This window comes from Mustela nigripes, chromosome 13, assembly GCF_022355385.1.
Source record: "Mustela nigripes isolate SB6536 chromosome 13, MUSNIG.SB6536, whole genome shotgun sequence".
NCBI lineage: Eukaryota > Metazoa > Chordata > Mammalia > Carnivora > Mustelidae > Mustela > Mustela nigripes.
In genome coordinates this window covers 140,954,839-140,974,247 of record NC_081569.1, presented here as the reverse complement: position 1 = coordinate 140,974,247, position 19,409 = coordinate 140,954,839, and the positions used below count along the sequence as shown (strand labels likewise).

Sequence of the window (19,409 nt, the reverse complement as noted above, 5' to 3'; positions counted from 1 at the left end):
AGGCTGATTATTGATGATGTACTGTTTTAACTCCTTTAATTGAGAAGAACACTCGATCTAGTCTTTATTTTCTGCTTAATGACATGCAAAACGCAAAGTAACACGGGACACACACAAAAATGTGTTTTCTGCCTGAGACGGAACGTTCACGAGTGTACCTGAGATACAGCCAGGCCCAAAGAGACACCACCCCACCATGCTGGGGACGATGAGGGGCAGGGGCTGGCAAAGGCTGGGAGTGGGCTGGACACCTGCCTTCGCCGTGACTCCGCCCCTCAGCTCAGCCCACCTGGAGGGCCTGCTGAGATGTCCTTCCAGAAGAATCCAGAAACCATGGGCACTTGGCTCAAACTGGCTCTGTGGATCTGTCTGGGAAAGCTCCAGATACAACACCCAACTCAACCCCCCCAGGGCCCCGCCCCCCGACCTGCATCCTGCCCTGTGTAAAGCTTCCCTCCTAGGCCTCTCTCTCTGCCACGTCACCCTGCTTGCTAACGGCTCAGCAAATGCCAACTATGGAGTAAATATCACAGGGCAGAGCCTTCCTGGAGCCCCTCCTTGGATTCAGCCCTGGGCACACACTCTCCACCTCTAGGCAGCCCGACTGGCTCTCTAGGGAACAAAAACAAGCAAAGACGGTCCCTCGGCTCAGAGGCCTCCGCCCCTCATCGCCTACACTGATGGGGTCTAAGGAAAAGTAATATCCGCAACCCATTTCCCTTTCAGGGGAGAAGGGCAGGGCAGACCTGTCTCTGAAAGCTCCATGCGATGAGAGGGCATTACGGAATCTGAGTGAGAGACCCTGGGGGTCTGCGGCACCTGGAGGAGGCCCCCCGCCCCGCTCTGCTCATCGCCGGCCCTCTCACAGACCCTGGGGACCCCTGAGGACCAAGAGGGGCACTGGCACCTGGCCCAGGAACCCTGGGGGACCCACCCGAGGCTCCGTAAATCTCCGTGGGCTCGAGTTGGCCTCACCAGGCCATTTCCCATCTCCCACCGGACTACCCCGGAGTCTGACTGGCCTCGTCTATCAGCCCAGGGGCTACCCCAGGAGCATGAGGTGGGAGATACAGCAGGCTCAGACAGAGTCAGCCTCGCTAGCGCGGCCCCCTGCTTTGCCAACTCTGCCAACGGCCCCCACCCCCAGACCCCTCTGTGAGACTCAGTTCCTGGGATCCGAAAAAGGAAAAGTGCCCTCGGCCGAGCTTCCTTTCTTCCTGCCCATCTTGCTCAGCTGCTACATGGGCCAAGTCGCTGCGTGGGATCTCCCGGGGAACCCTGCTAGACCCTCTAGTCCCTAAGACAAAGCTGGTCTCAGGCACCCCAGCAGAGCCCTAGCCCTGAGCCCCCATGGCTCCAGCCATGCGTCTGGAATAAGGAAAGCCCAGATAAACAAATGACTCGTTCTGGCGTGAACTGGACGGCTATAATCCTCCGCTTTCTTCTTCCCCACCATTACTGATTTTATTTAAACAGACACAAACATTCCCATCCCGTCGCAATTTCAGGGGTGAGGAAAACAGGCCAAGGGAAGAACTCACTCAAAAACAACTCTGTGATTAAAGGACATTATCAAAGCCTGGTGTGTGAGAACTCACGAGGACTGACAGCTTTGGATTTCAGGGAAAAAAGGTTTTCTACAGACAGACAAGCAAGGAAACTGTTTCCACGTCTCCGTGCTGGCCCTCTGGCCGGGCCTCAGAGACCAGAGAGGGTACCTGTACCGTACTTTAATTCCTTCCTGTGCTTAGCCACGCTGCACTGGGGACCTACTGTGTGCCAGGCCCGAGCAGGTTCCTGGGGGCCCGTGGTCAGAGTTGTGGATACCCCTCACTTACCGTGCCCGGCCCACAGCATGCCACGGCCCCGGGGTGGGCCCCACATGTGCCGGCTCCATGTGGCCACGGTCCCAGAGGCTCCAGGCGGCTTACAGACCCCCGCCAGGCCGCAGGGTCGGTGGAGCAGAAGATTTGTTCTTGGTAGTGGCCCACTCCCCAGGCTAAATGTGTCTCTTCTAGAATCAAGATGTGTGAACTGAAACTAGTGAAATTCTGGTGTCGCAAGAAAGCAAGACACTCACCCCAACGCGGGTGCAAGTGGAGAGGCACGGGACTTGCGACAGGCAGCTCGGCGGGCTCCCTGGTGCAGAGCGGTGGTCGTCTGGGGGCTGTTCTGGCCTCTTCCATCGGGGTCTTCGGTGTGCCGGGGACAGGGCTGACCTTGCAGGAGAGGCAGGAGATTAAGGTTATGACAAGGCCGGCACTTCAGAGGAGCTACACACACACTCACACACACAGTGAGCCAAGTCTCACCTGCTGCATGGTTTTCGGTGGAAGGAGGCGGGTCGTGGAGATGAGCAGGGACACGAAGAGGTGAAGAAGCAACGGGCCCAGTTGGTAGCCCCCACACCGGCCGTGAGGCCTGGGGCACAGCAGAGCCCAGTCCTCCCAGGGGCAGACTGTGGCTAACACCCCGTGGGACGAGACGAGGGGCCTGGGGGATGGGGAGGGGCAGGACAGAGTTCTGGCTGCAGCCACGGTCACTTCGAACCCCCACCCCCCCCCACCCCCACGGGAGGAGGCATCTGAGGACGGCTGCGGGAGGTGGCGTGGCGGCAGGGGCCTGTCCCGTGCACCCTGGGGACCGGTTCTCTGGCCACACAGGGGAAGGGACTCCTTAACCTGGGGAAGGGGCATTTACACCCTATAGAAGGCCAAGAGGCAAGCAGGCAGGAGACGGACAAGGAAGCAGGCAAGACCAGGTAACCACAGGCGTGGGCTCAGCAAAGAAAACCAACCAGCTAGGCAGAGGGCTGGACAGCGGAGGCCCAGAGGACCAGGAGCCCAGTGATTTGGGTGCAGAGAAGGGGCAGACGGGTCGCGCCAGGCAACAGACTGTGGCAAGCAGAGCTACCGGTGGGTCAAGGTGGCCACCAAGACAGAGCAGAGCAGGTAGGCAACCGGGCAGAGGGCAAGCCTGCAGAGCTCCCTGGAGGTTCCCAGCCAACGCCTGGTGCACAGGGGCTGCATTTGGCCCCAGGACAGGGAGGTCCGGGTCACAGACCCCGACTCAAGAGGGAGACCCGGGGGGCCGGAGCCCGAGGGGCACACACACGTCACAGCAATTCCTGCGCCCCCGCATCAGTCCTGAGCTGTAGGGCAGGGGGGCGAGGGCAGCCGTCAGCACTCAGCTACGGGATGGGGGGTGGGATCTCTGGGAGGCAGAGAGGGCAGGAGGGGGCAGAGCCCTGGAGATGGGCACCTCCAAGTGTCCCCCAGGGCTTAAATGAAAGGTCGCCAGGGCCAAGTGGCCCAAGGCAGGCCTACCCTCCAAGCCCCTCTGCCGGCCTTCTCCAGAGCCAGAGGCTGCTGCTCCGGCGCCTGCGGCGGCACGAGGCCGCCCTCAGCAGAAGCAACCCCCCGGCCAGCCCTCCCGGGGAGGCAGAGGCCATCAAGGGACACGCTAAGGGACGCTGGGGCTGAGCCGGGGCCGGGCCATGGGCTCGTTCAGTAAGGATCAACTGTTGGATGACGGGATGGACGCCTGAGTGAGTGAAGGGGCAGGGCCAGCAAAGCCCGGCTCAAATGGGGCTTGGGGGCAGGGCGGTACCCAGGCCCCCCTCAGAGGAACGGAATTCCAGCCTCCTCCCGTTTGCCTGACGCTCCTCGGTTCCCAGACTCCCGCCTAGCGTCTCGAGTACGGCGGTTCCTTCACGGACTCACCTGTCCAAACAGACAGCCCACATACTCTTACTGAACCCCACTTAGTGCCAAGCTGAGGCTGGGGCACCCAGAAGAAGCAATGGGCTGGCCTAGGGCACCCCCGGAGGACCGAATCAGGAAATGGGTGATGGGAGGAGGAAGAGGGCGGTGGGCACCAGAGGTGAGCAGGAAAAGGAGAAAAACAGAAACTCAGGATGGGGCGGGGGGGGGGGGGGGTCTCCTGGCTTCAGGCATTCTCTGCTTCTCCACCTGGGGAAGCCACCTCTTCATAGAAGTCCGGAGCCTCCAGGATGGACTTAAGGAGGGATGTTGAGACCAGCCGGTTTTGGTAGGATCCCTACTTTCAGAGGTGCTCAGCCTCACCCATCCCCCTCACCCAGGCAACCTCTGGGTCCCTAGGACAGCCTCGGACGTGGTTCAGGTGCTTGACAAGTAGGGTTCGCGGATTTGAAAAAAAGAGCACACGAATTCTAGACCGTGATGCCAGAGAACCTTTAGCCAACAGAGCACCGGGAGCCTCCTCCCCTCGCTCCCATCACCTCCCTTCTCCTGTAGTTCTCCATCGGGCTGAAGGTCTGGCTCAGTCTGATGCTTAACTGGGAGTGATCTGATCTTGATCGGCCTTAGGGGGAGAAAAGCCCAGAACTTCGGACATAGAGAGGCAGTTTTCAGACTTAGTGGGGTGGGAATACCTGCTCTAAAGATATCGATGGGCTCTGGGGAGTTCAAAGATCAGGACAGAAGCTTGGTGGGGGCCCTTCCACTGGGGCACAGGACATATGTGGGAAGGAGGTATGAAGCAGGTAAAAGCAGGGGCTGTGGGTTCTGCTGCCAGATCTGAGTTGTCATGTCCCCTCTGTGCACTGGACTCCCTGAGTGATCCTGACAAATCCCCAGGCCTCTGAAGTTCACGTGCAGCAGTACGTGGGAGGCAAAGGTGAACCCCGAACCTCACTACTCCAAGGCCAGGGGCTGAGGGGTGGGAGGGGCACCAATATCCATCTATTTCTTGAGGAGGATGGCGCTTTCCAGGTCAGTGTCAACCTTGGGAAAATTCTATGGGTCCTACAGGTAGATTAGGAGTCTTTCATGATCCGTGAGTCCTGAAACAAGTCAGGGCCGTGCTCTAGTAGGAAACATGCACCCCTCCATTCCCGGGCTTCTCGGACAATGAATCCACCAGGCGCGGAGGGCCAGGACCCCTGCGACGTCTGTGTGTAGTAAGGGTCAAACAAAGGAACTTTCTGCAAAGCAGTCCTATCTGCGGCGGGCTCCCCAAAGCGGCCTTCAACTTTCAACCCCGCTCAATGGACCCCTGACTGGGACAGAGGCAAAGCCTTAAATGAGGAGCACATGAAACCCGGGCTCCAGCACCAGAATTAGAAGCGTGGCCTCAGCCCTGGTCGGCCCTGCCTGCGGATGCCGGCTCACCTCATTATGATAACCAGTGTGTTTTTCCTCCCCAGACAAAGAGGAGCTCCTTATGAGACGAATATTGGAATCCAGCAGCTACCTCATTAACGTCCGCGGCCTCTTCCTTGACAAGGCCCAAGATTAGCCCTGCGTTCATTAAGGGGAAAGGGCGGAAAGTGGAATAAAACAGAAAACCACCACTGGGGGGGACGGGGAGGGCACTTTCTGTGGGCCATTCATCCCTGAAAGGCCTCGCGTACCTTCGGGACTTAATCACCAGCGAGGGGGGCGCTGGGGGAGGGCTTAGCCAGGATGCGGGACCTAAAGAGGTTCAACTTGATAGAAGGAGTTAAAAACCCAAAATGGGGCAATTTGATTTGAAAGCTTCCTGGGATTTGTCACTGGGATAATCAATTTAAAGCCTTTTTTCCTGTTTACTTTCTTTGAGCCAGACCCGACCCGAGAGGAAACCTTTCACTGGATGGGTTTTTCGTAAAGTTCAGTATTTTTTCTAAGGTTCTCTTCCCCATTTTGGGGGGCCTCTAGTGTGTCTTTTCTTACTTTTTGTTTCTCTGCTACGCTTCCCCCACCTCACCGCCGCCGCCCACGTCTTTCTACTCTCTTTGGTTCGCCCCGTGGGAACTTAACCTGTCAGAAAAGCGGACGGGGACTCCAATTTTCTCACGAACATTTTATTGACCTTATTTCCAGTCCCTTGACTAGTGTCTGGTTCTTACCTGTGACACATCCACCTGACCCGCCAGGTAAAGAGTAGTAACGCTATTCCAGAACTGAGAAAAAAGTGGCTTGGAAGAACTGACTAAGCCCTAGGCCTCAACACCAGGCAGTTCGGCCAGGCCTCGAACCCTGCAAGACGGTAAGAGGCAGGCTCCCAGACAGGAGAGCTGTGGATACCCCAGGTCCAAGGAGAAGCTAAGAATGAGGGAAGCCAGGAGCAGGTGATTCTGTGAGGCGTAGAGGCCCCTAGGAGGGAACCAGAGCCAAAAGCCACATGAAGGCCAAGAAATGAAAATGTGTCCATGTGTCCGTGAGCTGGAAACGTGTCCAGAGTCAAGTGACAGAAAAGTCATTACCTGAGGTAGGGTCGTTCGACGGAGCAGAACAAGTCAGGAAGCAGTGGGTTGAAGAGGAAATTGGAGGTGAGGAAGGAAGACAGCAAGTGTAGACAGGTCTTTCGAGAAGCTTGGCTGCGAAAAGGAAAGAGACAGGCTGTAGTGGCTGGAAAGGGGAGGACAGTGAGGGGGCCTGGGAGGCTCCCGGCTGTGGAGAGAGCAAAGTTAGGAATTGAGAGTAAAAGAACTAGTGAGTGCCAGGAGAGACAGGTAGGCCTGAGACAGGAGAGACCAAGGCGTGGACACCTCTCTTCCGTCACTACCCAAGAGGTGACAGGGGTGCAAATGTGCCGTAGGACCCCAACCTGGAAGAACACCTTGATGACCTCTGTTCCCCTTGGAGGTGGCAGGCCAGCCCCGGGTCGGGACAGGGAGTTGTGAGGTTCAAATGAATCGTGGTTATCAAAAGGCCTTTGCGTACCACAAAGGGGGCCATAATGTTCTCTCTAATTACTCATTGGGAGCAGGACGCGCGCAATCGTTAGGCCCACTCAAACCTCACGGGGCCTGGGTTTTCACTGACCATAAATTATGCGTCCTTACATTAAGGATGTAAAAACCAGTGGTAAAAGCTCCCGGCAGCCCCTGGAAGACAAAAGGTTCCCTCCTAATAGCCTGGATTAACTCAAAGCAGCTCTCCGCCCACTTCATTTGTCACCTTCCAAGTCACCCTTCCACCTTCTATTTGCCACATAATCCAATCAGGCCCTTTTAGATGCCCGGGAGCTATTGTCTCCATGGAGCCGGGCTTCTCTAAAGCGCCTGAGTTGTTTTTGTCTTGTCCGGACAAAACTGGTTGGCTTAAAAGGGGACGAAAGAAAGTGCGGGTCGAAGGAGGACCCCAATTAGCTTCCAGGAGCCTGTTTTCATCGTCTTTGGATCACATACCAGGCCTGGGGTGCTGGGCATACTGTCGGTGTTCCAGAAAATGTTTGTTCAATTAATTCTGCTTTTATTTACTCTGGAATTTATTTATTGAGCGCAAACACACGCAGCACCTACTGGGTGCCGTTATTACTGAGGGAGAATGGGGTTGGGTATGTGCAGCACGAGGCACTAACGAGGCCCTAACGCTGGGAGTTAAGTATCTAGCAATTTCCACAGCTATTTACAAAGCACTTTCACGGTGGTTACATCACTTGGTCTTCAAAAGCGCCCTGTGGGGTAGATAAATGCAGGTGCTTTTTTTTTTTTTTTTCCCTTAAATCCCCATTTAGCCATGAAAGGGACTGGGGCTTGGAGAAGTTAAGTGACTTGTTTAAGGTCACACCAGTCATTGAGAGGTGGAACCAGCACATGGCACCGCACAGGGCCACCCAGATGCCCGCCACCCCCCACCCTCCCCAGACCATGCTTGACAGCTGGGATTTCAAACAGGCTATCCCACTGTCAAATGCCTGATTGGAAATCAAAAGGCTCTTAGTACAACTCTGGGCCCAGGGGAGGTAAGGGGTGGCCGCAAGGGCACCCAGGGTCCAACTCTGACCCCTTCTCTTGCCAACAATGTGACCGAACACTTACACTCCTCCAGCCTCAGTGTCCCTGCTGTGAATGTGAGCGTGTCCTGTGCTGTGGGAGGGGGCACTTGCTTCTCCTAACCCCTCTTCTTCCCCCACCCCACCCCTAACCCCCCACCCAGACTCTCTTAAAATCCCTCCAATCAATGTCAAACCCGTTCTCATCTGTAAATGTGGCTGCTTCATTCATGTGTGTGTACGACACGGAAATAAGACACTCATAGAACGTAGAAAGTGCTCTGGACATGACCACATGGGAGGTTCATGGTCCTACTCAGGTCTGCCCAATGCCCATCTCGGTGGACCCCTACCTGCTTCAAGGAGAGCCCCGCGGACAGGGGCTGCCTGGAGCGCTGCGGGAGAATAAACGAGAAGCATGAGGCGAGAGTGACAGGGCTGGGAAGGGACCGACCTACCCAACTCTTCAACAGACATTTGCTGACCGCCTCCTCTATGCCCAGCCCTGCCTGCGGTGGTTTTGTATCATTCAATACTCACAACAACCCTGGGAGGCTGCTCTTCTTGTCCCCACTCCCCAGAAAGAACAGGGAGATCTGAGAAGAGGTGGGGAGAGGCGGGGAGGCCCTTGGCAGTTCGGTAGCCAGGCGTCAGGGCACATGCTCATTCCAGAAGCCCACCCTGGGCCTTGGAATTGCCAGTGAGATGCTGGTCGAGCCCTTGGCCCAGGTCCCCCTCCTGAGAAGTTCCCAAAGGGATCCTTCCATTCAGGACATCACACAGGCAACAAGGGGGTTGTCATCGGAGAAAGACTGACAACTCCTTGGGGAGGGAAACACTCCAGGTCGCTGGCAAGTGAACACAAGTAAAGACTTATAGAAAAGTATTCATAGCATCAAGGCATAAGCATAGCAAAGGTCAGGGGTTAATGACCAATGCCCCCTCACTAGGGCATTGGTTTAAACATTCGGCCAAGAGGGAAGAACTGGCTGGTCGGTTCTGGTCCTCTTCATCCTCAGTCATCCTCGTCCTGGTGGTGTGGGCATGGGGGGGTGGTCTCTGCCAGTGGCTGCTTTGTACGCTGGTGCCATCCAGGGGTCCGAGCTCCTAGTGGCCTCTGCAATTGATCAAAGGTTAGAGGCCCCACTGAAAAGCCCAAGTAGTAATTAAATTTAAGTAAATTAATTATAACTAAAACTAATCAGTTAACATTTAAAATGGTCTTTTAGTTGCTAATGGGTCTGGGGGTGGTGCCGGGAGGGCGGCAGGGGTGGGGATTCTGCCCGGCAGGTGGAGTTCTACACTTCCCCAAAGGGGGGCCGAGGTACCATCAGGGGGAGGTGATCAGCGAGCACCGTGGCAGCAGCGTAGCTTCGGGAGGTGGTCCTTGAAGACAAGGAGGTGAACAGGTGATGTCATCCCTGAAGAGACCCTAAGGCACGGGAAGGGGGCCGGATTAGAAACCATCTTGATGACCTCTAACGGTCAGCACAGGAACAGCAGAGAGAGGGAGGGGGCAGTCGGAGGGAGAGGGAGGGAGCCGTGGGAAAGAGGGGGCAGGAGGAGGGAGGAGTTAGGAGGGAAGAGGGAGGGGAATGGAAGGAGAGGGAAAGGAAGGGGGGGGAGGGGGGTGGAGGGGGGAGGAGGGAGAAAGGAGGAGGGAAGGGGAGGGGAGGGGAAAAGAGGGAGGAGGAAAAGCAGAGGGGAGGAGGCAGAGGAGAAATGGGAGGGGTAGAAAGGAAAGAACTGAAAAGGGGAGGAGGGAGAGAAGTGGGAGGGGGTAAGGAAGACTTGATTGACAGAGCGCAAGTGTTAGCAGTGTGCGCATGCGCAACCGGGAGCCAGGTCTAGCGGGCCGCGAGCCATTTGCAGGCACAGACCGCTAGGGGGCGCGCGGCCCGCACCAGGACTCAGGAGCGCAGCCACCTGCGGCGCGCGCGCGCAGCAGAGCCTCCCGCGCCCCCGCAGCGCCGGGCCCACAGCTGCCAGGGGCACAGCTGGCGCAGAACGGGGGGGGGGGGGGCGCCCAACAGGTCTGGGGCTGGGGTGGGGGAGGCCACAGCCCCCACCAGCACATCGCGCAGGGCCACTATGTCCTCGAAACACTACACCCGCCATCGCATGCCAGAATCCACCTGTGGACATCGATCAGCGCCCCCCCAACACACGTCCAGGGGCCCTTCGGCACCCCAACTGTCGGGGGGGGGGGTCACCCTGCATCAGAGACACGTAAGGCGACCGAGAAGGCACTCGCCAAAGATCTTTCCAGAACACGATTCCACTTTTATTAAGTGAAAACACAGAAATCTTGGCTCCGACCTTCGGGAAGTCCAATTAAACATAAATTAATTAAGATTATAAAGACCCAGTTCTCGACACACCGTTTTCACTCATTCGCGGGGCTTCTGGACACATGATACAAAATACTATCGCTAAAAAAATAATACGCAGGCAGCCAAACCCACCTAAAACCGTCCAGAGCGCCACCGACCACCCCCCCCCCCCGCAATCTCAGCTCGCCACAGCAAGAACCTCAAGACCGCGCGACTGACACCTACTCCACAACCTAACGACCCCTTCGTCTTGCTCAAATGCGCCACATCCTCTTGGTAAGACCCCCAAAACCGAAGCCCGCTAAGACCAACTCATCTGCGTCCGCGCTCTTCCACGACCCCCTAAGTCACACAGCCCGCGCGAATCACGCCCTCTCCGCCCGGCGCCAACGCTCCAGCGGCTGCCCAGGGAACCCCGGGATCTTAAAACATTTCCCCTTCAGGTAAACGAATCCAGAATTCTCCAGTAAGTTCCGCGCTCGACCCCCTCCAGCAGAAGAACAAAGGCCACCTCCCCTCGCCACCCCGCCCCCCAAAATTCCGCAGTGCCACCAGCGCCCTCTGGCGGCCAACAAGAGAACCTTCCAGAAACCTGCCACGTAGCAACCCGCTCGCGGCCCCCCCCCCGCTCGAGCCCGCCGGCCCAGAGTGGGGAGGGGGCGGCGTGGGGGGGCTTGACAGGGACAAAGGAAACGGCAAAAGACGACTTTATCAAAACTCAAAATCCCGCAACATGTCAGAATCTTGTAACGACCATCATGCAATGCTAAAACGACCTCCGGCCCCCATTTCCCAACTCCCAGCGCCTGGACAACCCCAACACGCCCCCTTTTCTGTATTTCTCTCTTCCCTCTAGATTAGCCTCCCCCAGCCCCAAGGACACGGCCTTCTCTGCACCCCAACCCACCACTCTGCTATTCTGCCAGTGCCCCCAGTGACTTGACCTACCCCCCAGCCGCCCTTTCTCTACGGAACTGGTCCTAGGGGGCTTCTGATGGGTCTGCACTTGGGCGCCATATCTTTCCACTAATAAAGTGACTGATCGGGGGAAACCAGATGATTAACAGTTAGCTATTTTACTCTAAATTTTGACTGGAGTCTGCTCTGCACGAAACCTGGGTATTTGGATCCGCAATCCCTTGCGGACGGGAACCTGCACCCCTCACGCCTACGGGCCACCAAAAACCTGGCCAAAAATTGGGGGGGCATCTACCTGGGAGGCTCTTCTTTTTAGGTGCTCTTCCCCCCCGACTCGGGGGCATGCCTAATGCACCCGCCGCCATATCTCCCACCAACCGGGAACCTAAAGGTGCCTTCGAGCACAGAAAATCGGGGTTTTGGACCCCGGTGACTGCGGTACACTGGCTTCTAACGGGGATCTGACCGGATTCGTCCCCTGGGCTTCATCTAAACCCCTACCACCCAGCCCACTCTCACGCTGAGGGTCTGGACGAGAAAAGGGCCCTGATTCTCCCCCCCAGGAAAATGTGCCTCGAGATCTTTCTGCCTGACAGAATTTTCACCGCCGACACTCGGGGACCAGGCGAGGTGGCCGCCTTCGAGAGAAGGTCCCCGGCGTCTGTCATCGGCATGTCCAGGAGGACAGAGCCCAACCTCGAAGGGGTGTCGTCTTCGATTTGCACATCCTTCCAGGCAAGGATGGCCAACCACTCACCAGGTGGGGAGATTCTCGCGTGGGCGCCCCGGTTCTCCCGAGGAGCTGCAGCCGAGGCCAGCGGGCCAAGGCGCGCTCCATCTCCGCTCTCCGCCGTCTGCGCTAGAGGCTGGCTGGGTGGGGTTTATATGGAGGCGCAGAAGGGGTGGTCTCTGACGTCAGCGCATTCTGCTGCAATGCGCTCATTTCTCCAAAAGTGATTGGCCGGAAAAATGAGCCCCCCAGATTCTATGACAAATTGCTCTAGCCGCACCCAGATTGCAGCAAAGAAGGGAGGAAAAAAAAATCTGCCGCAGTGCCCCTCGCCGCCATGACCAACACCCTGTGTTCGCTGGTGCTTTTTGCCCTACCCGAGCCCCGCTCGCCGAGCACGGCGATCTCTGGCTGCACGATTTGCTGGGAGAACGGGACAAGGGGTGGTTTTCCTCAGGCGGGCCGAGGGTAAAGCTGGGGCGCCGGGGGCGGCACATCACACACCTGACTATTTCGGAACCTCTAACCAGAGGATGCGGCTTAGGGAAAGGAAAATGATGCTTTCTGCTTATTGTCCCGGAAAATAAAACGCCCCGAGCAGGAGAACCAGTACCCACATGTAAGTGGCGGCTGTCACCCCCTTCTAGCCCACCCGTCCATTTCTGATTGGTTATCTTTGACATGGAGGACTCGGCACAGCCTTGCATCTCCGAGTCAGGGAGGGAAAAAAAAAAAAAAAAAACGGGTTTTGAGTCCCGGGCTTTGCCGCTTACAACCTGTGCACAAGAACCTGGCAATGTCCCTTCCTCTGCCAGGGGGTCCGTTTCCTACATGTTGACAAGGGGGTAACCCCCCTCAAACCGGGGTCGTAATAATAATTCAGACATGAGCCGTGTCCCTCTAGGGAAAGTACTTTTCGAGGAAGATGGTGTCCCACGTGGAGGCGCGTGGGGTACCCCCCAAAATCGAGGTGATTTCCCCCGCACGGACACTTTGAAAAGCCAGCCCCCCTCCCCGTGCCGCCCCGGGAAAACAGGCAGCGACACATGTTGCGGCCGAGCATAGCTGCACGGCCTCGTGCTCCGGGACTTGGCACATGAGATTTAATCCGTAACAGGTGGTGCCTTCAGCAGCTCTGCCGGGCACCGAGTGGCAAAGCGGGCAGGGCCGTCAATCAAATGTCCTCTCGGAAAGGTCAAAATGCTGTTGAAAGGGACTGGGGATCCATCTTAGGGTGACAGGTGGGTGGCAGCCGGGAGGGCAAGGATGAAGCGCCTAGTGACAGAAGAGGGGTGAGAATGAGCGATGGGTCCCGAAGGGGAAGGCAGAGGGGCCTGCGGGGACTATCAAGTTAGAACAGCTCGGTCCCTGCACTACTTGGCGGGGGGCGGGGGGGGGGGGTCTCAGGGCAGCTTCAGAGCGACCCCCCCTCCGCCCCCCGCCGTGCCCAGCGGTCCTGCGCGGCGGCTTTCACACACACAGGAGACTCCGGGGCTGAAAAGAAGGGACGGAGCTATCCGTAAGGGAGGTGGAAGTGGACCCCCAGGTCACGGAAGACCCCGAGCCTTGGGCGGGGGGCTCGTTTATAGGTGACCGGTTGCGCCGCTGGGGAGACGAAGACAGAGCGGGCTTTAGGGGCATCGCGGGGTGCCAACCCTAAAGGGTCAGATAATGTTGGGGTGGGGGAGAACACCCAATGTACAGCCTGCGGAGCGCGCCAGGAGTCCCAGAGACTAGCATCCCCCGCCAAAACTCGCGAGACAGAAAGGCCTGCACCAGCCGCAGACGTCAAGAAAGCTTCAAAAAATCATGGCTCCGAGCATCCTTGTCAACAGGAGAACGTTTATTAGCCTCAGTATTAATAGCTAGGAAACAGCCGGAGCGGCCCGGGACCAATCAGCGTCCAGGAGCCCCTGTCGTCAGGCCTGCGCAGCCAATCAGACGCCGGCAGGCCCGGTTGCTAGCCTCTCGGGGGCAGAGGCGAGGGGTGCGCTTTGTCACGGGGGCTCCCTCTCGCCCTCCACGCGTGGGAGGCCTGCGTGGGAGCCCAGGCGGCCACCAGAGAGCGTCAGTAGCCACGCATTCAGGGCCCCTGGAGGCCGCCCTAGAGACAGTGCCTCCTGGCGTCAGCCTTGCAGCCCCAAAAGGACCGGAGCTGATGCTCTGGGAGGAGCCCCCGGCCTGGGTTGGGTGCCCCCGGGAGGCCCAGGAAGGAGAAACTCCAGACGTCCATGCGCATCTCTTCTCGGGGCCTGGCGCCCAGGAGGAAAGTTGGGCCTCCCAGCACAATCAGCCTCTCTGGGGTTTTTTCTTGTTTTTTCTTCTCTCTCTCTCTCTTTTTTTTTTTTTTTTTTTTTGGGCTCCCTGGCTCCAAAGCCCCAAAGCCCCGTGCTCAAGAGTTTAACAGTAAAGCCCACTCCTCTTTTTCAGGGTCTTACTGACAAGCAAAGGTAAAGGACCCTGGAAATTATGTGTTTCCGACAAAAGCGCGGGGTGGGGGGGGGGGGGGAAGGGGGGGTTGAATCCCGCTTTGCTCCCTCCTAACTGGGAGGCTGAGGTCCAGGCCTCTCCCTGGGCCCCTATTTCCTCATCTGGAAAAAGGAAAGAGTTGGACAAGATGGTCCCCAAGGAGCCTTCCAGTCCTGCTTTGCTTGATTTGAATGTATACATCAGGCGAGTCAAATGCCTTCCAGAACATTCTGCATGACAGTAATTAGTATCAGGTGTATCCTGCAGTCCATGTGGCTACTTCATCATTCTGCTTTTCTTTCCATTGTATTTTATTTTAAACAGAACACCATGGCAACATGTTTATCCTCCTGGCTTCCTAAAAGAAAGAAAGAAAGAAAGAAAAAGATAGGGAAAAAAAGGCAGAGAGAGAAAGAAAACACTGCTGTAAACTCATCTCTACTGAGTATGGTTTTAACCACAATAAAAAAAGATATCCATATGTTTAAATGTTTTTGTTGGCTTTTCTGGAGCTCAGAACCTAACTTTTTAAATATTTATTGGTCCAAAGCAATGGAAGAAATAACTTAAAGAGCCAAATCTATGGTAATATTTGGATCCAAATTGTTTCTCAATCTGAGTGGTGTCGTGAATGCTTTCCTTGCTCAAAAAAGGACATTTAAGGGCTCAGATTGATATCAATAGGGCCAAACAGACAAGGAAATCCAGGCTTGAGAAATGACTCGCTTTCTTTCTGTACATGCTGAAACCCAGCTCTCTTGGAAGGGCCCTGGAGGAGAGCCAGTGTCCCAGACACATGGTTTAGCCCTGTTGCCTTTTTTTTTTTTTTTTTTTTTTCACATAGATCTAATTCAAAGCACACATTTTTCTTCTTTTTTTAATTCATACTTTGGAGCCCTCAAAAGCTGTGTGAGCAGCCTCCTACCCACATGTACATACTTGTGGGCAAGTGTACAAATGTCCTAAGATTTGGCCAGGAAATGGAGACAAGGTCCTCCTGTAGCAATCTCCCAGCCATGGGTAAATGCACTCTCGTCTCAAAAACCACACTGCAAGCTTTTATAAAATAGCATCTCCTGGGTGGCTACCCTTCTAAGCAGATTTTCCCAGTCTTCTGGGTACCCCGAAAATGATAGTGTTCCCCAGAAATCTCTTGAGGCCCCTTCCGCACTTCCCACAAGTGGCTACAGTGAGGCTGGGCGTTCCTATTCGCTAATATACAAAGCCAGCCTCTGGCAATTTCAACGAGCCAAAATCACACATCTCTGAACTCTACCGTTCCCGCCCCCATAGACCCGAGCCCAAGTCAGAGAAGCAGCCTGGAATTCAGAGGACCTTCCCATGAAGTTATTTTGGGGTACAGACACCTGAGCATTGTCAGGAACAACCTCTCTGCCTCCTAGAAGGTGAGAGATTAGACCTCAAGCAGTCAGGATTTGGGGGAAATAATCAAATAATGGTCCCATCTTACCGGGTCTTACAATTGACAGTGGCTCTGCTAGAATGCACACCGACCCCTTGCTCTGATGCGAACAACCCCTCAGGAGGGTTAAAGTAGGTTCTACACCCAACGTGGAACTTGAACCTGTGCACAGCCCTGAAATCGAGAATCGCGTGCTCTACTGACTGAGCCAGCCAGGCGCTCCTCTCAGGAAATTGAGTTTGCCCTCAAAATGAAGTCTAACGTCTTTCCCATTTAAGGGCTTGGACAAGGGGCTCGCTTTTTTAGTTATCTATTATCGAAACACAATTCATACCCACACTCCCTGTGATTTGGTTGCTTGGGGGTCCCTGCCGGATGTTGTGATTCTGGGGTTGGGAAATGGAGAGCCGTACACCAGGGGTGCCCATGTACTTCTGGGCCTCTTCCACCCAGGGCACCAATATCAGGAATGCCCCGCTTCCCGGAAACCTGAGTTTCTGGGTGCAGCCTCAACCTTTGCATAGAGGAGTTTGTCAAATTGTAGATATTAAAAGACAAATAGAAGTCAGCGCCTTTTGCAAAAGGCCAAGGATAAAGCTTACTTCCCGGTAGGCTGCTGGGCTTCAAGGCAGTGCGTGTATGTGTTTGGCTCTGGGGGTTTGTGGTATGCGGGAGAGAGACGGTAGACACTGTTCCTTACCAATACTTTCCATGATTAGAGCCAATGAGAAAGAACCAGAAGGTAATAGCCCAAAATTACCCTCAAAAGCCCCCTCAAGAAAACCATCAGTTGTTCTGGGTGAATAGACTCTGGGAGATTTTTCTTCTACTTTTATGCATGTCTCTATTGCCTGTACTGCTTTTCTAATTGCATTTTTGTTTAAGCAAAAAAAAAAAAAAATGCAGCCATACAAAATGACTGGCCATCTGAGCATCCCCCTTCAAGACATCAACTATGAAATTTCTTTTTTTTTTTTTTTTAAAGATTTTATTTATTTATTTGACAGAGAGAAATCACAAGTACACTGAGAGGCAGGCAGAGAGAGAGAGAGAAGGAAGCAGGCTCCCTGCTGAGCAGAGAGCCCGATGCGGGACTCGATCCCAGGACCCTGAGATCATGACCTGAGCCGAAGGCAGCGGCTTAACCCACTGAGCCACCCAGGCGCCCAACTATGAAATTTCTTTCTGAACTAAACACAAACCAAGAGCCTCGGGGCTCCCCTCCTCAGGCACAGTCCCTGGATGGAGCTTTCAAGAATGGGGGGGGGGGCGGGTGCTGCCCACAAGGGCTGGGGCAGCCCTACAGCCACACCCAACTTCTGGAAGGGCTTTCTCGAACCTGCACCAGAGGAGGGCAAATTCTGAGCTGGTAGCCACAAAACCAAGTGAACTTCACTGGTTTCATTCCTACAGGAGGGGCCTAAAGAGATCCATTTAGCAGGGGATGAGGCAGGCCAAGAACGGGATCTCGGCGGAGCAGAACCCCGCCATGGCTGGGTTATTAACAGTCACATCCCGACTCAAGGAAAAGGTGGCCACGTCGACCTGACCCGCCCCCACCCGGCCCCCCTGGCTTTGGGCGTGGGCCAGCCCCCGGATTCAAGCTTCAAGCGAGGGGTTTTCTTGGCCCAACGCCATGGAAATATTTCCTTCGGTGGAGCAAAGAACTGCTTCATTCAGCTGCCCGCGGCTAGGGAGGGGGCTGGCTTTCCCGTATTGGCAGAACCACCGAGGCCTGGGGGAGGGGCCCCCGAGAGGAAAATGTATTCCAGGTAGAACAGGACTGGAAAGTTTGCTTTCTTTTTTTTTTCTCTTTTTAAACTAAAAGATCGCTGACAGTTGAAAAACGGCCACCCCACCCAAGAGGCTCCAAGAGAAGACATTTGTACTAGATTTCAGTGATGACTATAGCAAGACCTGTCTTAACGGCAAAGGGAAGGGGGCCAATTCTGGGCAGGCTTTCAATTTAAACATTCAAGGTCTCGATCTTTCCAGAGAGCACAGTCGGCCTCTCTGGGCCAGGCCTGGTGATATCTGTGTCTCAGCCTCACCCAGAAGCCACCGTCTCCTTGGTGGAAAGTCAAGGGCATCCAGGAGACATGGCAATTGGGGGCCATCTCCCCAAGAGGCAGGGGTGCCGGGGGTACGCAGTCCTCTTTCGCAGCCTCTGGTGGGCCAGTCTCGCCTGGTGGTTGAGGGTTTGGGCCCTGAGAGCAGGCCTCGGGTGCAAGTCTGTTTGCTTCCCATGTGGCTTTGGCTTAGTCGTTCAAGCTCCTGGGCCTCATTCTAATGGTCTGTAGAATGGGGATAAAATGCCTCCTTTTGTTACTTAGATTAAATGGGGAGAAAAAAATGAGTGCCGTATTCACCGTGTGTCCCCAGCTACAGGACACAAAGAGTGCCCAAAGAGATCTTCTTGGTTTTTTGTCGTTTGCCTTTATTTTATAGGAAGAATCAATTTATTTAGTAATTTAAAAAAAGTAAAGACAGTCTCTCCCTTGCTATCCTGCCTGTCACTCCCTTGTGCTGTGTTCAATAAACTTCCACCTCCTTTAAAAATAATAATAATAAAATTTAATTTAATTTTTTTAAAAAGTGAATTCAGTAAAATCACTAGATCAGTGAGTGAAAGATCTGGGTTCTGTGCGCCCTGCGGGCCTGCCATGGACATGAAGGCGCCCCTGTCACATGCGTAGGACAGCCTTGAACACCGTTCTCTCCAAAATGCCCGGGAGCACGGCTGCTGAACCCCCCAGTTTGGAGACAAGGCTTTTTCGATCCCACGATCCGCCAGAAAGAAAAGAGAACCAGCCTCCCCACTTGGAGCCTCTTTGCTGGGCCCCGTGGCCTGTCCGTGGCCCAGCACCCTCCATCTCCAGCACCACCAAGGAACATCTGTCTTCTTCGGTGTGACCTCCGCTCCCCAAGTCTGGGATCTGAGATGCAGTCTGTCAGCTCAGGGGGAAAAGAGATCTTCCCAATAAAAAGTATCTCCAGGACATGTGGCCCTTCTCCTCCCCCTCCTCCGTGCTGTCCTCTTAGCCTTGGGAGGACACGACAGGCGTGGACACGTGGCAAGGAAGCGGTGAGGCCGGGTGGGCAAGAACACAGGCTCTGACCTCGAGTCCGGGTTCAAACTCTGTTACTGCTGCTCACTGGCTGCTCGGCTCTGAGGGCGTCTTTGGAGTCTCTGTGTCTCAGTTTCTTCATCTGCCAAATGAGGATAATAATGGCATCTGCCTTTCTGACAGCGTCTTGTTAAGAAGGTTGAATGAGGCCAGACATGGGAAACCGTGGGTGCAGGGAGGGCTTGGGGAGATGCTCAGTCCCGGGGGTGATGTCCTTCCACCCCTACACACAGCCGAACTGCCCCCAGGGGAGCAGATCTAGCAAGACAGCCCTCTACGCCGAGCACGGGCCTTGGCCGTGGCCTCACCCCTAGTTGAGGCTGAACAGCTCCAGGCCTGGCAGAGGACAGTCGTGAGCCCCTCGGTCCTGGCAACCCCAGCAGAGAGGCAGGGGCAATAATTCTGCGGGCGAGGAGACGCCGTCCATGCCAGATCCTGCAGCATATGCTCTTTCTAGAGCTGGAATGCACACACGTCTTGAGACCGCAGCCCACCGAAAAGCTTGGTTCCCCCCACAACACACTGGGGTAACTGTATCACCAAGGGGGCTGGGGGTGACATCCAGGCCCTGAAGGTCATTTCAGAACTCTGCAGGTCACGGCGGGCTTCGGAGTGTCCGCCCCATCCACCAACTTGCTGGGGCTTACGCTCTGCAAACGCTTTGC

General features: G+C 55.5%; 1 protein-coding gene across 6 annotated transcripts in view; it reads right to left on the bottom strand.

The window, feature by feature from the left end:
• The window catches only part of LOC132000264 (uncharacterized), a 33,395-nt gene extending 21,546 nt beyond the window's left edge, over positions 1-11,849 (bottom strand). The window contains exons 1-6 of one of the 6 annotated variants that reach the window (XR_009399217.1): positions 11,752-11,849; positions 9,072-9,175; positions 8,284-8,860; positions 8,097-8,138; positions 6,230-6,343; positions 2,081-2,219 (exon numbers count right to left, since the gene is read on the bottom strand). Coding sequence is in view for 5 of the 6 variants with exons in the window: in XM_059373988.1 (XP_059229971.1) it covers positions 2,081-2,219; positions 2,313-2,696 (523 nt within the window). In the remaining variant the exon portion in view is untranslated. Of the gene's footprint in view, positions 1-2,080; positions 2,220-2,312; positions 3,814-5,153; positions 5,280-6,229; positions 6,344-8,096; positions 8,139-8,283; positions 8,861-9,071; positions 9,176-11,751 lie in introns of those variants that run through there. The other 5 variants (XM_059373989.1, XM_059373990.1, XM_059373993.1 and 2 more) reach the window with 5 other exon arrangements.
• Positions 11,850-19,409: the final 7,560 nt, after the last annotated feature.